This window comes from Pungitius pungitius, chromosome 9, assembly GCF_949316345.1.
Source record: "Pungitius pungitius chromosome 9, fPunPun2.1, whole genome shotgun sequence".
NCBI classification, from domain to species: domain Eukaryota; kingdom Metazoa; phylum Chordata; class Actinopteri; order Perciformes; family Gasterosteidae; genus Pungitius; species Pungitius pungitius.
Genome location: NC_084908.1, coordinates 2,607,114 through 2,626,721, shown reverse-complemented (window position 1 = coordinate 2,626,721; position 19,608 = coordinate 2,607,114). Strand labels below are relative to the sequence as shown.

The 19,608-nt window shown below is 45.5% G+C and overlaps 1 protein-coding gene across 1 annotated transcript in view; it reads left to right on the top strand.

Moving 5' to 3' along the window:
- Nucleotides 1–19,608, top strand: part of LOC119218172 (alpha-1,6-mannosylglycoprotein 6-beta-N-acetylglucosaminyltransferase B-like) — a 46,522-nt gene that overhangs the window by 16,722 nt on the left and 10,192 nt on the right. Inside the window, exons 6-7 of the mRNA XM_062564331.1 lie at nt 331–500; nt 15,144–15,275. Coding sequence (XP_062420315.1) covers nt 331–500; nt 15,144–15,275 — 302 coding nt within the window. The remainder of the gene's footprint in view (nt 1–330; nt 501–15,143; nt 15,276–19,608) is intronic.

The window sequence follows — 19,608 nt, the reverse complement described above, 5'->3', positions numbered from 1 at the left end:
GGTAAATAATTTTGAATGATAAATAAATAAAGAATATGGCGTCTTTGGATACAAAGTCAGGCCTTCTAAGCTGCACAACATCATTCCCAATTAGTCCATTTTTCGAAGGGATCATTGTTGGCGATGTCACTAAATGGTTTGTTTAATTAATGTAGTCTTGTGACAATGCCCAAAATAAATTGTAAAAAGTCAAAAGAATGAGTTGTAAACATCCATCACTGTTATAGACCACCTATACTATGCTTAAACCCGATCCCGATCGATTTGTCTTCGAGTGAGTAAGTGAGAAGAAGAAGTCTTCGGCGTGACGTGTCCCCGTCCTCTTTTCAGATCCTGGTCCACGTGGGCTTCCTAACCGAGGAGTCTGGAGACGTTTTCAGCCCCAAAGTGCTGAAGGGGGGTCCTCTGGGAGAGATGGTCCAGTGGGCCGACATCCTCACTGCGCTCCACGTTTTGGGACACAACCTCAAGATCTCCATGTCCGTCAAGGAGCTGCAAGGGTGAGTTAACTGCAACTGCGCTTTAAGCAAATGAATGTGTATGTTAATCCCTTTTATCAACCAGTGCTTTTCTCCTCAATAGAAACTGCTATTAAGAGGAGATTCAATAGATGAAGGGATCATTAAAACAAGGCAGCATACTGACTGTCGGGGTCAAGGCTATTAGTAAACGGAGCGACCCCTTCTCTTTCCTACATGTTTGATCAACTGATTTCATTCATTTTCATTAGGATTCCACAAAATGAATCTGAAAACCACCTTTTTACAACCCTCTTGATTTCCCTTTGCTCTTGCACGTACTCATACCGCAGTTGAAATGTTTGAGGGTGCGTTGTGCGCTGTAATTACACTACTTTTCCAATTCGGATCATGCACAAGGGCCCTAAGGTCCTGTTGATTTATTTGCAGCTGCATTGATCCCGTATGGACGCACTGCACAGCCTCCTGTCAGTGCGACTGCATCGGCGTGTGTCTTTTTATCCCCTGCATCAGCGCGCTTGCATGTTCTGCTGACGGATACAGCTACAGAGCCAACACTCACACACACACACACACACACACACAAAAGATTGGACTGATGTGAATCAAGCCTGTGGGGCAAGATCCCTCCGGCTTCTTTGGTCCAGTCTCTGCTATATCTACTTCCCAGTGGAGACTGAATAAATCCCACAGGTTGTCAGGCCCCCAGTGAAGACGCATATGACTGACGCTGAAGTTTAGACTACCGAGTAGTTACGAGTCTGAGGTCACAGCTGAACCACGCCGCAGACGTGCGATGTCTTTGTTCAGCCGCGATTGGGGTAATTTATTTATTTTTTTCTTCGGGTTTGAACTATAGATCAATATAATGCCATCCACAGAGACCCGGCTGCACCGTCCTCCCGCTGTGTGAGTCATGAAAGAAGCATTGTATTGACCGCCAGCCTTCGGCGGTCATTTCGTAGACGTATGACACCTCTGCAGGGAGCAGGAGGGAGTACGACAGACAAGAGAGATTTTGTTCTTTAAGAAATGGCCGTAGAGGTAGCAGGGACCTTCAGCAGGCCGCGCTCAGTTGCCAGTCTTGAAATTGATGTCGGAACCGTTTTTAGGGCTGTTGTGTCACTGCAGTGTCTCTTGACCCTTCGATTTTAAAGACCAATCTTTCTCGCTTTAGTGCAACAGTGAGCCGGTGTATCAGCACGATGAATCGCTTCCTTCACCTCGCCCCCACGTGGCTTGGCTTCTGGTTGGAGACCTACCGCTGGATCTCTGGATTACTCGGAGGAGCGGTCTACTTTCTCAGCTTTTGGATCGTAACTTTGTGCTTAAAAGACACCAGTTGGAGAAACGGCAGTAAAGTGAAAAAGAATTAGGGTTTTGTGGTGTGTCCAATCCGGGTTTTTTTTTAGCGTCAACTTTTTGTTCTCACACATTTCATTTGCCTTGATCCCTGCCTACGGTAAGATGAAAAAAAAGGTTGAGTCTCCACACAAATATATCCGGTTTCTCTATTTAATCTGTGGCGACCCTAAATGTCATCAATTCTGGGCGAGCAGATGCTACCAGCACTGATTTGAACAAGTTGTGGCGCTCTGATCATTTGTAGTGTCAATCTTTGCTCAAAGGCATATTTATTTGCCTTTTCCGCAAAGCTACACACCCAACTACATAGGGATCTGTGATTTGAAAAGCACGAGCATCGATTACCAAACCTTGCGAAAAAAAAATGGATTTAGGACTCAGCACGGAGCCGAATGTGATGCATTAGTCCTTTTGTATCACTCATTCAGGAGGAGTCCAACGAGAAAGCACCTCGAGGCGCTCACAATCAACTCATTCGGATGGAAATCATTAGACGCATTGTTTCCAAACAGATGGCTGACTGATTGATTGATTGTCAACAGAAGGAGACATGCTGACTAAGGAACAATTTCCTGTTATTTTGTTTATGGTAAATAATTATTCTACTCAAAAAAGCAACCTCCTATTTCATCTCATATTCATTCCTGTAAAACTCTGTCTCTTTATAGTTGCAAAAAAAATTTCTCTGCTTCTTTTCTCTAGTTCCCAGGATTTTCCCGCGACTTTCGTTGTTCCTCCCGTCACAAATAACGCGCTTACAAAGGCGCACAAAGACAGACACGCACAGAGAAAGACAAACTGGACCACTCGTCCTGACAAACCATCGGGAGAAGTAGGGCCGACCGAGATGGATAGAAACCCCCGGACAGGTAGACCCAAACATCCCAAACGACGCTGCCTAGTGGGCAACAAAAAGTTCCTCCACATCCACATGTTACACAACTTTTCAATGGCACCTGTGTGTGTCCGTATCCCTTTGTGTCTCTGATCGTAATCGTAGGCCTCTGAGGTGGAAGCAGGAGGAAGCTGTAATTGGCCACTGAGGGGATGCTTTGGTCTAGGATTGTGTTGCTGTGTACAACACGCACCCTGACTTGTCGTTCCCATTCAGAACCAATAGGAGATGGGCCCGGGGCCTCATTCACTAGAGATGCCTGATCAGAGCAAACAGAGACTCGCTCACAACACGCCGCGGCCCCAAAGACAATGCCTGAGAGGTAAAAATGAGCCAGAACATATGGACAGAAAACAACTTCTCTCGATTCAACCGGGGAAGCAATATTTTTCAGTGGGAAAGCTCCGCTGCACTGAACTCAAACATGTTTTCTGTGCGCCGGTGATTGTGTTGAGGCCTGCACCTCATTCTCATGGTGGGATTCATTCATTTTGAATGTGTATATAGTATCTGTGATTCATCTCAGTCTGTGCAGGATGAGGGGCGGATGAAGAAATATGAGAAGTAGGGAGCAGTACAGCAAAGCGCTGAGTTGGCATCTGTGCAGTTTCTTTTTTGTGTTATTTAAATATGCAAATAAGGCCTTTTTTTTTAACGCTCCCATGATTGCCGTCCCTTTGTTTGGGATCTTGTCCTGTCCCACCGTCCCTCCTGCACAGAGCAGAAAATATCACTTACACCATTCACCTGCACACACACACACACACACACACACACACACGAACAGTTCATTCAATACAGATTTGTGCATCTTCCCGTCTCTGCTGAGTGTGCACTCCTCACAATGTGGCCCAACCGAGCAGCTCGATTAAATGGAGCTAAATTTGGAGCCTGAAATGCATTTGTGTGAGAAGGTGTAAAGACCGGGCTCCGGCCGCTCTCCACGGTAAAGAGAGATGTTGAGCGTTCCATGTTGCTGAAACATTGAGCCGGAGATATGGCCCTTTGGATTCTGACTGTACACTTTCAGAATTAAAAAAGCTTGTTGGAATTGCTGTCTCTCTCGCAGCCCCTCTCTATCGAGGCCTCCGATTTGAGGTGTGGAATCACACAATCTCATCAAAACTGCAGGTGATGTCTTAGTTGCCATGGAAATCAGACTTTGGGACATTTGGGGTCGGAGGTGGAAGTTAAAGCCAATAAATGACAGAAAAGGAGTCTCTTTTGTCCCTGTAAAATACATTGGATAGCGGGACAGTATTTAACCTTCCTATCACTTAGCTGCAAACTTTGTAGACTTCTTTACACCTGAAATAAACATGGAGAGAAGATGAATACGATCATCATTCTATGGCCGAGGGGGCCGTTGTGACACTGAATGCCCTGGTGAGGATCTATTTGGTCTGCTGCTTTAAAGACCACCTCTTCACGAATCCTTTGGACGACCAAGTTTCATCCTTTCATCGCCATATAAAACTGCAATTTATGTACCCTTCCCCCGTTTTTGAGTAATTGCACTTCTCCTTCCACTGGAGCTTCCCGTCTTTGCCTTTTTTGACAAAATATCAAGGTCAGCGCCCCGGTGGCCTCGAGCTTTCTCTCGTAGTATTACAAGCATGTAGACAGACCCCCCTCCATGGTCTTTCCTACTTCGCTCCACCTCAGGAACGTCCGTACCCAGACGGGTCAGCCTGTCTTGCGTCAGAAGATGGATTTTCAGAGAGAGATGCTTGGCATGAGCTTGTGAATCCCTGTGTGTGTGTTTCAGAACGGGAGCACGTGACTGTAAAAGGACTAAAGCTAGTTTGCATCATAAGCTCATTGCTGTAAGTCGTAGTGATTTTGCCCGAGCATAACCCTGGAGATTAATGCAAAAAGAGCCGTCCCCCGGCTTACGTAATGCTGAATAAAATCGGATTGGTCTGCAGATTCTGTCGTGGTTGCACACTTGTTTTTCTCTTAATCCGTTTCTTACTTCTCTTTTTCCGTCTTCTTACGGTGTCTCGCTTTCATCCGTTTGGCCACATTAGTGGACACTAAATGTATTCTGACCTGTTTAAATGATTGAGTCTGAAAAGTGCCTGGAGGATCTATTTCAAGTGAGAGGTTTGGATCTCGCCGACCCCAGCAGCTCAGACCCACATGCAGACATAGGATGCTGATAGAGGAATAAGGGAGTGGATGTGGTTGTGGGAGCTGCTGTTCTTGTCTTTTCCCTCTGAGGTGTTTTATGTTTTTCTCTGTTCAGTGTGGCTCTGTGACCCATAAAGCCTCCTTTTATCTCCCTCTCCTCTCCTTCCATCTCCCCCCCCCTTGACCTGACTGCCTCACCTTTCGGCCATCATTAAAGGGGAGCCTGTAGAGGGACTGGAGTCGGCCACTTTGGTTCACCTGCTGCTCAGCCACAGGCTGATAGGAACACACACGTATCTGCTTATTTTTTCATCCTGATCTTACTTTCCTTTCCCCTTGGCAGTTAGACTGTTATCCCTTTTTATTAAGTCGCTGCTTTCTCTTATTTTCATTTCGTCACCTATGATGTTTTCAGGTTTAGGGCTGGGGTGCAGGGAGAAAGCAGGTTGACATTATTATACACTAACGTTTTTCTAAAAATATCCAAATCTTCAGTTAGGATGGGAGGGTGTGTCGGCTCTCTTTACTCAAAGGGAAGCTGCCGAGGCGTGTGGAGCATCTAAAGAGACTTGGATAAGAGAAGCTTTTGCACATCAACACGAATTAGTTTTTTCTATCTATGAGTGCGTGTGGGTTTGTGTGTGTGTCAGATGGAGCTTTAGCTCGTCTCTTTGTTAAAAAAACTAGAGCGTGCAAATGAACGGTACGCTCCGTCTGCATCGTTATGTCTGCGTGAAGCTCCTCTCCTCGCTACTCCTCGCTTGGCCTTGTGTCTCTTCGTCTGGCTCGTTCTCACTTTGTCTCCATGTTGTTTCCCTCTAAGCTAAAATCAATGTGCTTGTTAGCAACTTCCCAGATTTGTACCGCGTTTCATCACCCCTACTCGTACTTCTAACCCCTTAAAGAAGACACACGCCCTGCTTGGTAAAGGATTTTCTCAATCCATTGTCTCAGATTTGATGTACTGAGGGGGCGGGACTTTGTGTTTCGTTACTAGTGTTGCTCTGACTTGCATCCCTACTTCTAATAGTTTGCCAACTGGGACAGCGACTAGGACCAGTTTCTGCTCATGCTTTTCACGCGTCATATAAGTATACACCAAGAATTGGTGCTATTGAAAATGAATAAATCAATCAATCAATAAAATGAGTGCTTCAATGCGGCGCTTCAATTTAGTAATGAATGAAACGAACGTGATCAAAATTGGACGCCCGGTTGGGGAAATCTGGAAGAATTCAGCCAAACAGCATCTCTGGTTCTGGTAGATTTATTTGTCAGATCACAGCTCAAGTAACATTATGTTTTGTACTTGTTGTCGGATATAGAAGAAAAGATTTCTATTGGCCCTCCTGCCGCAATACAAGACCCAATCACGTCCAATGTGTGGTCTCCTGACATCAATGTAAACATCTTTGTCATTCGTTAATTAATAATTCCAAAGGGTTTAGTGGCGTCCAGGCAGTTTCATGGTGTGTGGAAAGGCTCAGAGAGGTCAGCCTCCACCGGCTGCAGGGCCAACACAGCTAGAGCTGAATCAAGTGAGCGGGGAAAAGCAGCTAGACAGACAGGTACAACGGGGTGTGTGTGTGTGTGCGTGTGTGTGCGTGTGGTTTGTCAACCCAGGCACAGGCGCTGAGGGCTTTTTCAATCTCCTCTTACTGGAATGAAAGCAGGGGAGGGGAGTTTCATCCCTGAATAGACTCCAAGGCCCGGGGAAACATTGAGCCGAGGTAAAACCCCCGCTTTCAGACATTCATTAACCTCATTTCCCTCACCGAGCTCTATTCCTCACAGGAAGCTGACAGAGGTAGATAGCAAAGGAAATAAGGAAAATCACATTAAAAAAAAGAAGCTTGCAATGTGTATATATAATCAAATATAATCTTGTGTTGTAAAATATGACCTTTCCTAAAATGGTCTGTGACCCCGCAGCAATAAAGACCTCTGCTGGTCTCTTGGCTTGTAGCCCTTTCAAAGACAACGTGGTTTTGTCTTCCTTCGTCACAAAGTCAAAATGTCAACTCAAAGGAGGCAACGCCACGCCAAATAATTTGACAAAACAGGTATTTTTCTTTCAAAATGACCTGCCGACCCTTCATTGATATGGAGTATGCAGTGACTTCAATACTGCAGCCTGGTCCTGGGAGAACATATTCCATTTTACAGAGTTAAGAGAAGCAATGAGCCGTGGCTTATCAACGTAATGGTTCTTAATTGTTGTCAGTGCAATGGTGCATTAACACAACTGAGAAATCCTTGTGCTGCACCTGCAGAGCAAGTCATCAGTTTTGATTTAGGGGAAACATGCAGTCATGCATTAAAGGAATATATCAATAGTTATGACATCCATTATGTGCATCGCATAGCGTAAAACTTTAATAGAGGATCCAAAACATTACGCGGTGCTCACCTTTGGCCTTTTTCGTCCTTATTTTACCCTTAAAAAAAAAGGGCTCAGAAATCTCTTGTTATCCTCTTATCTCATCTTGACAGTGCTCGTTAGTTTTATCAGAGCCCCTTGTGATCTCCACGTTCATTGAAAAGGGAATGCAGCGGATGGGACCAGCATAATTGGGGTCTGGCGCCTGCGATGCTCCTTCGTGGAGTTGTTAACGCGGGAACCCGGAGCATTTTGCTCAACGACGCTCTCCGTGTTTCCTCTCCCTAATGGGCTCGCAAAGGCGGCGGGCTGTCAAAGAAAGGCGCCCACCGGTGTCGATCCACTTGATATCTCTGTGCTCTCCCTGAGGAGAAAAGTGGCCCATTTCAGGGCCGCCAGCTTTGAAATAAGGCTGAGCAAGAAAGGGCTCACAAGAAAGGTGTTGATTTCGCAAAATGTAAGTTTCACTGTCTCTCCTCTGCCCCTTTCCTCTTTTTTTTTTTTTGGACTTGAGGACCACTTTTCTCGCTCAGCCTTTCCTCCCCTCTCTATCTCCGGTGTTAGCAAATCGTAAGACTGAAGTGAAATGCAGTTATAAATCCCGCTGGCCACCGCTCCAAATTCATCGCAGCTCCTTCAACGCTCCTTGGTCCGACAGAGAGGTGCGAGCAGACACCTTCTTCTCCTGTGGAGCTTTTTCCGACCAGACCAGCATTGACCACTATGGAGCCCGACTTCTGATTCTGTTTTTTTAAAACAACATTGACTCTGAGCATCAACGCAAGAAGCTAACAGTGGCTTTTCTTCTAAAAAAAAAGATTTCCCTCTTTGAACTCCTCCTTGTGAAGAATTTACATTTTAATAACAGGCCGCACGCTATTTGTCCCTTAAGTGGAAATATGTTTTGTCTCAAGGCATTTGCTTGAATGACCGATGCTTGTTGTTTTTCACGGATAGACGGCCCCTGGAAAAAAAAGCTCATGGTGCGACTGAATAGCCAGTGTCAGATTTAGTAGCTGGGATGCTTTTGCATAACGTTTGAACAAGCCACTTGCCAATTAACGCTTGTCAAGTCGCGATAGTGAGCGAGGAAAACGGAGCTGCGGACGTTTGCCTGCATGCTGGGTTTGTTGTTTATTTGTTTCCTCTAGAAGAGGCGAGTGTGGGTTTGAAGGTTTTGATTTCAGGTGCGAGCCGACAACACGCGTCAATGAGAATGAGTTCTCAGCCGGCGCTCTGCCGAGTCATGCTAATGAGTTAGCTCGAATATTCTGTGTGTGTGTGTGACGATCCACACGTCCACCTGACGTCGGGTGACTTGCGAGTGTTTGTTCCAACGCTTTCATCCACATGTGTGCTGTTGGGTTCCGCTCTGGAGTGAAAGGCCCGCTGCGCCATCGTTTTGACTGGCAACCCTTCCTCCTTTCCTTCTCTCCTCGGCGCGGGGTGGAAGGTTGCAAAGAGGATTAATCTGATCCCCCCCCCCCCTCCCCCCCTGTGTGAGAGCATAACGCGTGTGGTCTTACGTGTGCGTATGTTTTCAATTCCCTCGACTTCTTCCGTCACAACCGATGGCGACTCTTATCCTTCTTGATTCAGTGGGATTGGATCCAAAGTCGCTGACGAAGGGAAAAGGGGCGGACTGCCCGGCGCCTCGGGAGACAAAGCAGGAGCCGACTTTATTAGCACAGCGTGTATATGCTGTGTGTGCATGCGTCTGAATTCACAATTAATTCAAAGTATTGTGAATTTAAAAAAAAAATTCACAAAATGACCAGAAACACGGGGCAGATGTATTTACCTTTCTTATTCGTGCTGTACATTTTCTTCTCTCTCTTTTAACGCTCGAATCTGTGTCTTCTTGCTTCCACTTGCCCCTTTTACCCTCTCTCTCTCTCTCTCTCTCTCTCTCTCTCTCTCTCTCTCTCTCTGTCTCTCTCTCCGTCCCTTGCAACTGGCTTTAATTTGTCCTCACCCTGCGTCTCCAACTCTCCCCCTTTCCACTGGAGCTCCTCTTGCGATAATTGCATTATCTCTGACAGGAGTGGTGGATTCTTTTCTCTTCCTTCTTTCATCTCTGATTCTCCCATCCCCCCCCCCCCCCCCCCCCTCTCCCTCTCGTATTGCTGTTTATGATAGCTGGCGGCTCCCTTATCGTGTGCACCCTGCCTTGGCTGATAACCGAGGCCTGTCAGCTGATTATAGCGCTGCCGCATGTGTGTGTGTGTGTGTGTGTGTGTTTCGGTGTGTGTTTAATGGTACGTAAATATCTGCTCATGTGTCTGCACTTGTGCGCGCGCGCTTGTGTGTGTGTGTGTAAGATAAACGTTGCTAGCACGCACACAGATTGCCGTCCCCTGGGTGTAATCAGAGGCAGATGTAGAAACTGATGATACACGGGTGTTTAAGTCAATTATTTGATTGCACTAAAATAAGAACACGTTGGTTTACAACCATGTTTAGGGCATTTAAGCGATCTCTGCCTCCCCCTCCCCCCCCCCCCCACACACACACACGCATCACTGAGGCAACTTCTTGAAATTGAAAGTAGACCCTAAAGTGGTGATGTTATGCCTCGGGGATCCGCACACGAGAGCAGGTGTTGCACAGTTTAGTCGTCATGTTTTACGGTGTTAAACTTTCAAAGCAGTTTGTGACGTAGTTACTTTTTGACGTTTGCCTCACTCAACACCGAGGCAACATTTCCGTGACATTTGGCACCGTGACGTCCAAAATAGTTATGTAGTAACGTAGTTTTTCTTGCGGAAAATTGACAATAGCTTTCAAAGAAATTAGCTAAATAACTCAAACTTGGGACATCAGAGTACAATGTTTGCTCTTTTTTATTTATGCTTTTTTTTCCACTGATCACATTGAGGTACATTAAACAAAAAACTCAGTCTCAGTTTTGGCAGTGTGACAACACGAGAGCAGAGTGGACGCGGTCTCAGCTGCTTCCATCCACTGTGCACTGTTGACCCGGCTCGCCCCCTGTCAGCCAGGACGGTGGGGATGACATTAGCTGTCAGCACTGATTTCAGAGTGCCCTTCAACGTCTGTGTCATGCAGACAAGCGCACACACACACACACACACACACAGACGCCACGCGTACACTGCACTCACGCTCACAAAACTCTACTAGTACTACTACTAGGTGCACACATCCCTGCGGCCAGTATGGATCGTCACGCACACACACACACTGGTAAGAGAGGCACAAAAGTTGTGCATTAAATCATACAATGGGTACAGAGCTGGAGGGAAAAAGCATAAAATATCTGTATTTCTGCTCTGCTTTATAAAGCCACACACACACACACACACACACACACACACACACATACAGTGGTGGACCTAAGGGCAAAATGATAGATATTAACTCTCCACCAGTCATACACTGTGTTATTGCTCATATTGTGCTTTTGTGCGTCCCACAACAGCCTGCTAAATTGCTCCTTAGGAGATCAATACAGTCATTTGGTATTGAATGGAATAGCTATATAGCACCGTGCACAGGAAAACACAAGCAGAAGCACACAATCAGACAAAGAACAATTGCACACACGCGCACCGGGATTCTGCAGGTTGTTCACATACTGAAAGAGTTTAACGTTTTTAAAGCTTACCTCGCCCGTGTGTCCTCACACTCTGCGCGGGGGTTGTGTGTGTGTGTGTGTGTGTGTGTGTGTGTGTGTGTGTGTTCATTCTGAGGGCTTGTTGATGTGATGCCAGCCCTCAGACAAGAGAACCTTGGGTAATTGGACTCCTGTGTGGCCCTGCGTGGCACTCACATTGTGTTTGGGACAGCTGCCATCCTGTGTGTACGTGTGTTTGTGTGCATTAGTGAGAAGTCTACGTTCAACCTCTGTGCACAGTCTTTTCTGTTTATCATCCCTCATACAGTACATTTAAAGCAACGTGTTGATACGTACAATGTTTATACAAACAATGTGCTGTGGTTACTTTAAAAAAAAGAGAAATCTTTTTTTCTCAACACAAAAACATGAAAAAGAAGATACATTGCTTTCTTTGTGCAGGAAGCGTATAGAACAAATGTAACCAGTAAAGTATTTATTAACCATAGCTGTCAGTAGTAGATTAGAAAGTAAAAAGTAAACAGCCGTTTTCAGTTTATCTGGTTTGTTAAACCTGTTAGAGAAGAAGAAATGACACCGTTATCATTCTCATTGTCACATTGCCACAATTTATGATGCCATAACGTCCCATCCAGCCCAATGAGGTCTCATGAGCCTGAACTGGAATGAATTGTTAGCATTGAGTATGAACATATGAAGATACGAAGAAATGTTCTTCAATTCTTTTTAGGGGGCAGAATCTTGTTTGGAGCAAAGGTTAAGTGATGATCGCTATCAGCCAATATTGCGATTGGGGGAAAAAGGCATTCATGCTTTTATGGGCGTCGATAAATGCCACAGTGTGGAAATCAATGTGCTTATTGTTGCATTTACGTATTGGTTGAAACGCGGAGTCAATACCTCGGGATGGTCTTGCGGTACTTTCTGTCTTTCTGTGTATCTTCCTTGTTTTTTTGTTTTTTTTCGATCATTCTTTTGAATCATCCCGGACAGCATCACTGGAATTATCCAGGCCCGTTTCTCACTGCATTGTTAACGTCCAGCCTGCTATGGCGGTCAGGCCCACACATGGAGTCACTGATAGACGTCTGCAGGCAAACCAAAGGCCCGACGGCGCCGCTGCACTGTGTAATGAAAATGAAGTGTGCGTCCTATGTTACTTCTGCTGTGAACAACCAGAGATGGCGTGGGGAAACATTTACAGTTTTCTATGCCTCCGCGCCTGCCCCCAGTCAAACCTGGGGACCTTAACCTTTCGGTCCATTTGTTCGAGAACAGGATTTTTCGTGATCGTGTCTTCATGTCTGGTACAAAAGTCCACTTGCACACGAGGATGATGTCATTTAATTTTGGAGGTAAAACAAAAAAGTCAAAGGTTGCTGTGACCTCACGGTGGATCCACTCCCCTGAATGCAATCTCTCAGCAACGCCTTTAGCAAATGTTCTCATATTTGTCACTCCCCTCCCCCCCCCCGTTTTCACGGTGTTTGGGATTTTCCAGTATTCTGCATATCCCTGCCTCTTGTGCTCCTGGGTTAACTTAACTTCCCGCCCTTGATCGAATCCTCCTGTGTCAAATCCCCTACACCTCCCCAGTGCGTTCAAACCATTTTTGTGTCCCACGTCTGATAGTCTGTTCCTCACCTTACTTTTGGATGTGCTTGGATGTGTCTACTTGCTCCTTTGAGTTAGCTTGTGTTCCTCTCGTCCCTGCTGGCCTTTTCGAATCCTCATTTTTCATCGTCTTGTTCTCCTGCCGTCGTCTGCGTTTGAGTCCTCCACTGCAGCCGCGTTGACAGTCCTATCCATTTCACTGCGGTTTATAGTAGGACATCTTTCACTTCAATGACCACATCAAACTCTGCCTTCTTTGTATTTTCGCTGGTGTTTTGTGCTGTTTTAGAAGCTGTTTTAGAAGCTGTTTTAGAAGCTCATGTAAGTGCTACCGCACAACACTATCCAGTGCAGCCATAAAGACTCCAGCGTAACACTAGCATAGCAGGGTGAAACTCACCGGGGGTACGAATCGCATTACGGCCCCCATTAGCCTTTGGCCTTATCTGTCTCGGAAGGAAGAGCTAAGTAAGAGCTAGCGGTCTGCTCACAGGTCGGATATCCACTAGCAGGTCGGTCGGCATGGTAACAGAGAGGCCAAACAAGAATGGGAAACTGTACACAATGGATTTCACACTTAACATCTTCTCTACTTTGTGTTATTCTGGTGTGTGTGTGTGTGTGTGCACCATCACAGCAGGTGTACATCACACAAACACTTATACAGTTATCCACCTGACAGACTCGTGCACTAGCCCAACACATCAGTTACACTGTTCTCTCTCTCTCTCTGTTCCTCCATCCATTTACCATCTGTTGTTGTTGTTCGGCTCATCGATGTCATTATGCATTCAGCTCTTTTCATCCTGTTTGTTTGAATGATATTTTGCCAAAGGCCTCCCCGGTGCTACCTGGTTCGACTTTGATAGGAGTCAGCACAACCCACACGATGCCATCTGAAACACATTTTTACTTTGATATGAAGAAACGTTTCCAAGAACAGTGGCAGATGAACACTGATGGGTATTTGGTTATTTGACATCGCCTTGTTATGTGATTTTGCAGATCTCTTGCTGCTGGCGGTCTTAATCAGCTTACATTCAATGCAAAGAATTACCTCAAGTGCGCCTGCGACAGTTCATCTTGGTTTAAATTCCTCTTCTTGCTGGGCTAAAACTCTGGCATCAAGCAGCCATCCATACAGTTTCTCCCACTTGTGTCGGTGTGGAGCTCATGGGCTTTCATTCATTCAAGAGGCATGCATGCTGAAAAGGTTTACTTCTGGTGCGTTTTCTCAAAAACACACCGGGCCATATTTTTCTCACCCCCCTGTGGTGCGGGCACAGATTGGCTGTCAATCTAACAGGATATTCTCAGGAATCAGGAAACATTTATTGCCATAGTATGTCAGACATACAAGGAAATCGACTTGGCGGTTGGTGCATGACAGCAGACAACATAGTGCAGGAATAAGATAAAAAATATAATAAAGTATAATGCTATGGGTTAGTACGCTAAAGCTATGGGTAAGTTAATAAATGAAGTGCACCAGCCAACAGAAAGTGACAAGTGAAGTGACAAAGTGTATGTGCATGTAGAGAGTCAGCCAGGGGGGGGGCCCGGGCTCTGTCTGAGGAGCCCAACTGCCGAAGGGAAGAAACTGTTCGTGTGGCGGGAGGTCTTAGTCCTGATGGACCTCAGCCTCCTGCTGGATGTGAGGAGCACAAACAGTTGATGTCCGGGGTGAGAGGAAGAACATCCTCTGCTGAGCCTTTTTGGTGATGGAGCTGATGTTCAGCTCCCACTTGAGGTCCTGGGTGATGGTGGAGCCCAGGAAACGGAAGGAGTCCACAGTGGTGACGGGGGAAGGTGGGGCTGCGTTTTTCCTGAAGTCCACGACCATCTCCACTGTCTTTAAAGCGTTGAGGTCCAGATTGTGGTCGGACTCCAACTTGTAGGCGGACTCGTCCCCACCAGAGATCAGTCCAGTGAGGGTGGTGGTCATCAGCAAACTTCAGGAGCTTGACGGACTGGAGGTGCAGCTGTGGGTGTACAGGGAGAAGAGCAGAGGGGAAAGAACGCAGCCTTGGGGGGAACCGGTGCTGATGGACCGAGAGGCGGAGACGTGTTTCCTGTCGGACAGGAAGTCAGTGATCCACTTGCAGGTGGAGTCGGGCACGTGCAGCTGGGAGAGTGTGTTCTGCTGATGAAGTTAATCGTGCGGAGCTGGCGCACTTTGTCGGGTCAGCTCCATGCCGTGACATTCCATCCCACACTTTCCATTTCCTGGAGTGGTTTGACCAATCAACAGACTCCTGTGGTGTTAAGCGACTCAAGCGACTTAAACCCATCGCTCTAATATTAGAGTCTGACAGATGACCGGTGATGACTCACAACATAATGGACTATTAGACGCAATACAAAAATTATCAGTTTGGCGGATATTAATTCAATATATAACACTGAAATAAATGCCCCACTGGGTTATTTCTACATAAACATACTCCAGCAAAGGGGGGTGATCCGCAAAATAAAAAAGGTATAAAAATGAACTGCCAGCATACAATGCTGTTCCGTGTGTTTACCTTCTACCACAGTGAGTAATAGAGTGAATAATGAATGCTTGCACCACAGTCGTTGTGCTCACGTTATTTCCGGGGGGGGGTTAAAAATCCGTTGGCCGTGCGTTCCTGCTTGTCTAAACGTAGTATTTTTTTTTTTTTCCTCTCCGTGTGGCAGGTTCCTCGGTGTGCCCCCAGGCAGAGGCAGCTGCCCACTGACCGGCCCGCTGCCCTTTGACCTCATCTACACCGACTACCACGGCATGCAGCAGATGAAGCAGCACATGGGGCTCTCGCTCAAGAAACACAAGTTAGTGGGTGTGCATTGTGATCGTGTATGCTTGTGTGGATTTATGTATCTCTGTTTTTTCCCTTAATGAAAGTGTGTTTGGCAGCAATCTTCCTGGCAGATGGGTGGCGTTAATAGTTGCTTTTATAGATTATATATTGGCGGTAATAAGTTGCACATGTCTCTGTCCAGATGTCTTCTTGTGATTCACTCTCATATAATATATATGTATATGGGTGAAGTCAACAAAATGAACCAGGATTTTATCCGTGGTAATGTAGTGAAACAACTTCACCACACACACTTGATTCCATTAATCACGAGTAGTACGAGATTGGAGGCATATGGGAAATTGACCACTCGACATGCACGTACATTTCGACACGAGGGGTCATGCATGGACCTATTTCCAATCAAACCTTTCTACAGCTTGTTATTCCTTTTGTTTTAGTGCACCCAGAGGCTCACTGTCAGCAGAGAGAGGAAGAGACGCGAGTAAAAACAGGAGACATCTGCCTCGAGAGAAAGAGGGAAAGATTAGCAATAACTAAGAAACAGGCAAAAGGGTTGTTGTTGTTGTTGTTGTTTTTGTGCCGTTACTAAATTGTGCTTAATGGCTTTTGGCATTGCTATAAAGAAGGAGCAACTTGGAAACTAGGCCATGACAGTCATGAGACTGCAGCAACAAAAGAGTGAAGTAATACCCAATTGAAGAACTTAAAGCGCCCTAGTGCATTCGCAAGAAATGATATTAAAAACGTCAGCTACACATCCCTGCAGAGCACAGCCGTACTGGGTTTTATCTTCAGAGGTCTTCCATGTTGTTTCCTCAGAACATAATGCACAAGATTGAAAGTCCAGCCCCTTAAAAACAGCTTGCAGCCCTTACATCTCTGTCCCCATCTCACGTAGTGGTGGCAGCCAGTGACACGTTGCTTTGCCTTGTTCTTGCTTCCGGAGTGAAGAAACAACAGTGAAAGATAAAAGAGGGAGGCGGGCCTCTGTGAGCAGGAGGCCAAATGAGGGAGGAAAAGAGCGGGGAGGAGATAAAACCGCAGAAGTGAGTGGACGGATGGCAGCAAAGGAGAAAGAAAAGAGGAACACAGAACGATACCACAGAGAGCCTCAGTGTGTCTGGCACCGCGTATGAGAGGCTGCTCCGCGTTTGTATTCTTAAAATCCAATTATGAGAGGGAGAGAAAGCATTAGGGGTGTGCTTACGGGGGGGGGGGGGGGGGGTGGTGTTTCTCCCAGCACACAACCTGTTTTTGCTGCTGCTGTCATTCTCTTGATTTGTCACACACACACACACTCATAATTTACCCAGACAAGATGCCAGTCAGCCCGCAGTTTGCACCTAATTGCTCGCTGATGTCAGCAGTCGTCCAGCTCCTTCGTTATGGCGCAGAGAGTCTTGATTTCCGCCCTCCCTCACAGAAAGACTGACTGACAGGTGACTTTTAGTGTTTGTAGCAGCCTCTCTTTTGTTGGACCAGAATTATCGGATTGTTTACCTCAATGCGGATCCTAATGAGGAACATCTGTCTTTGCCGATTTCAATTAGGAGCAGAAGGAGGATGGAGGATGCCCACTGGGGATCTTCAAGTGCGGATTTATTAACCTCAGATTTACAGTCAGGTGTATAACGTGTCACAAAGACCAATTATTTCTATTAATCAACAGTACAGCAAGAATAATACAAAGCCTTTTTCAAAGCTCCCCTGTAAGGTTTGTACTTATCAGGCCTTTTCCCCTAACCTCCTGATCCATTATTTTTACCCAATAATTCCACAATCCTCAGAGGTTTAGGACAGGTCAAGGTCATCCTATTCGCCTCTGTGCCTCCCTCCCTCTCTCTCTCTCTCTCTCTCTCTCTGTCTCTCCGTGTCTCCCTCTCTTTCTCGAGTTGGGTTGGAAGGCATTATTAATCAAGTGCTCCGAGCTTCGGGGCCCCTCGGTTCCCTTTTAATTACTTTTTCCGTTTTTCCCCCCCCCCCCGACATCCACAATCATTTATTGTGCACGGACAACACACGGTGCCGTCCTGTTTTCGGTGTGCTGTGTTTTTGTCAAAGCGTGCGCCCGAGAGTGTATTGCTTTTCGTAAAAAAAGATGGGGAAATCGGATAGAAGATGCTTAAATCACAGCCACTTATCTGATAATAGGACTAGCATATTGATTTTCTCAGCAGGTGTAATTTACTGCTCGGATAACGGCTGATCAGAGGAGATATCCAAGGAAGAAGAAGAAGAAGAAGAAGAAGAAGTTAGTAGCTAGTGGCTTGTTGTTGTTAGTAGCTGGTTGTGATTATGATAAAGTTGTCATCTGTCAACAGAGGTTATATGAATACAGAAAATGGAATTACCTTCTGCTTTTGCCAACCAGTCAAGTTGTAGTTTAAATCCACCTATGTACAAAATCTCAATGTGCAATTTGCACAATTAGAAAGAAAATTCAAGCCACGTTGACCTGGTTTGAAGAATTTACCAATCAGGCAAGACGGACAGATGAATAGTTATGAAACTGATAACACCAAGCGTTGATTTAAACGAGTCTTGACCACCGTCATCTGAGGATGCTGGAATGCTGCTACGGATCATGAGTAATAAAAGGGAACGACCCTGCGCAAAAAGGTCAACTTCACATCTCTGAACACATAAATTAGAAAAATGCGTTCGAATCAAAGGCGGAACCTGGATGTCACCTCAGCAGCTCCTCTGACATGATTCATATCTTTATTCCCTTGCAAGCTTCTTTGCAGCTCGGTGCAACATATTATTCATGTTTTTTTTTTTGTTTTTTTTTGCCACAACAAACAGTGGCCCCTGGTCTTCATGTTTTCTTCACCCGCCTATTCAACCTGGGTTCGCACAAACAGTGAGGTTTATAGCCCTCCAAGATAAACAAGAGGAGAGGGGATTTGACCACACAAAGGACTTGTGCCGACATGATTTTTTCAAGTGTGCAGCTCCTTCCACGGCAGCGGTGGCTCTCGAAATGAAAAAGATGAATTCCCTTCTCACCACAAGCTTCAGCAAATGACTGCCTTTAAATTGTGCACATGAAACCAGACCGAAGATCACAGATCACACCGTTTCTTTTGAAAGTGCCGTAAGGGTACTATTATTATTATTATTATTATTATTATTACCACATACTAGTAGTATGTTAGTGGACGAGGCTGTATGTAATCACACATTGAAGCTCATATAATGTTATTACATTCAAAAGACCCTTTGCTTTTAATTTTATTATATCACAGAATATTATTTACAATCTATCAAACACACACGGCTATCTGGAGCAAAAGCTGATTGCTCAGTGGGCCAGGTAGACCACGGTGAATAATAAAACCGCTTAAAATGAGAGAAACTGCTTTTGTAAAGTCAAATCTTGGTTTTGTTCCCCCTAAAGTTGAAGCCGGAGCCCCGATGGCGGGCACCAACACCCCCCGCCCGCCGTCGTCCCTCGACCCCGGACGGACGGTTTCCGCCTCGCTGAGCGGCCCGTTTAAATCAGATTCTCCTCCCCTCGTCTTCCACTCCGTTTGTGTTCTCCCTTCCTTCTCGGGAAACTCTCGTCTGTGGGCAGAGACGTTTTCGACATTTAATTTCAGGTTCGGAGATGGTTGTGAATTATTCGTCAGCTCGCCGTGACCTCCAGAAATACACATCATCTGCAAAACTCTAAACAAGGCTGAGCAGACGGTTTGGAAATAACAGCATGTTTATAAGCTCCTTGCCGAATGTCCATTTTGGGTTTGCTTCTTGGATGCTGCAGTCACTGACAGAAATCTCTTGGAAGTACCAAACAAGATAATTATATTTATATATATATATATATATATAAAAATTAAGAATCAACCGAGTCAGTGCTTGGACAGCAGATCCCTGGAAGAACAAAGCTAGCTGTGTGTTGAAATGTCGAGCATTAAACGAAGGAGAACATTTAGATGTTGTAAGATGATATTGTGTGTTCAATAGAATACATTAAATGGAGAGAATATACAAGATACAAGAAGGTAATAATGCATTCTACTGTGAGCAGCTTCAAGAGATTATAAAGCAGAATAACAACAACATATTATTTCAGTAAGTAGGTGGTTAAAACTTCATGTACCAGTAGCTAAAGCAAATATGGGAAATTGTGTGCTAAAAGATGTGCGAAGTTAATCAAAAGTGGCATTATCATATATTAAGACATCAAAATATATAAATATGTTAGCATGTTAAAAAAATAGATGCCTCGTGTACAACTGCAGGGCCAATGGTTTGCAGGAGAAAGTTACGTGACAGTTCTGATGCAGAATGTCACTGCACTATTACAGACACACACACACACACACACACAGAAA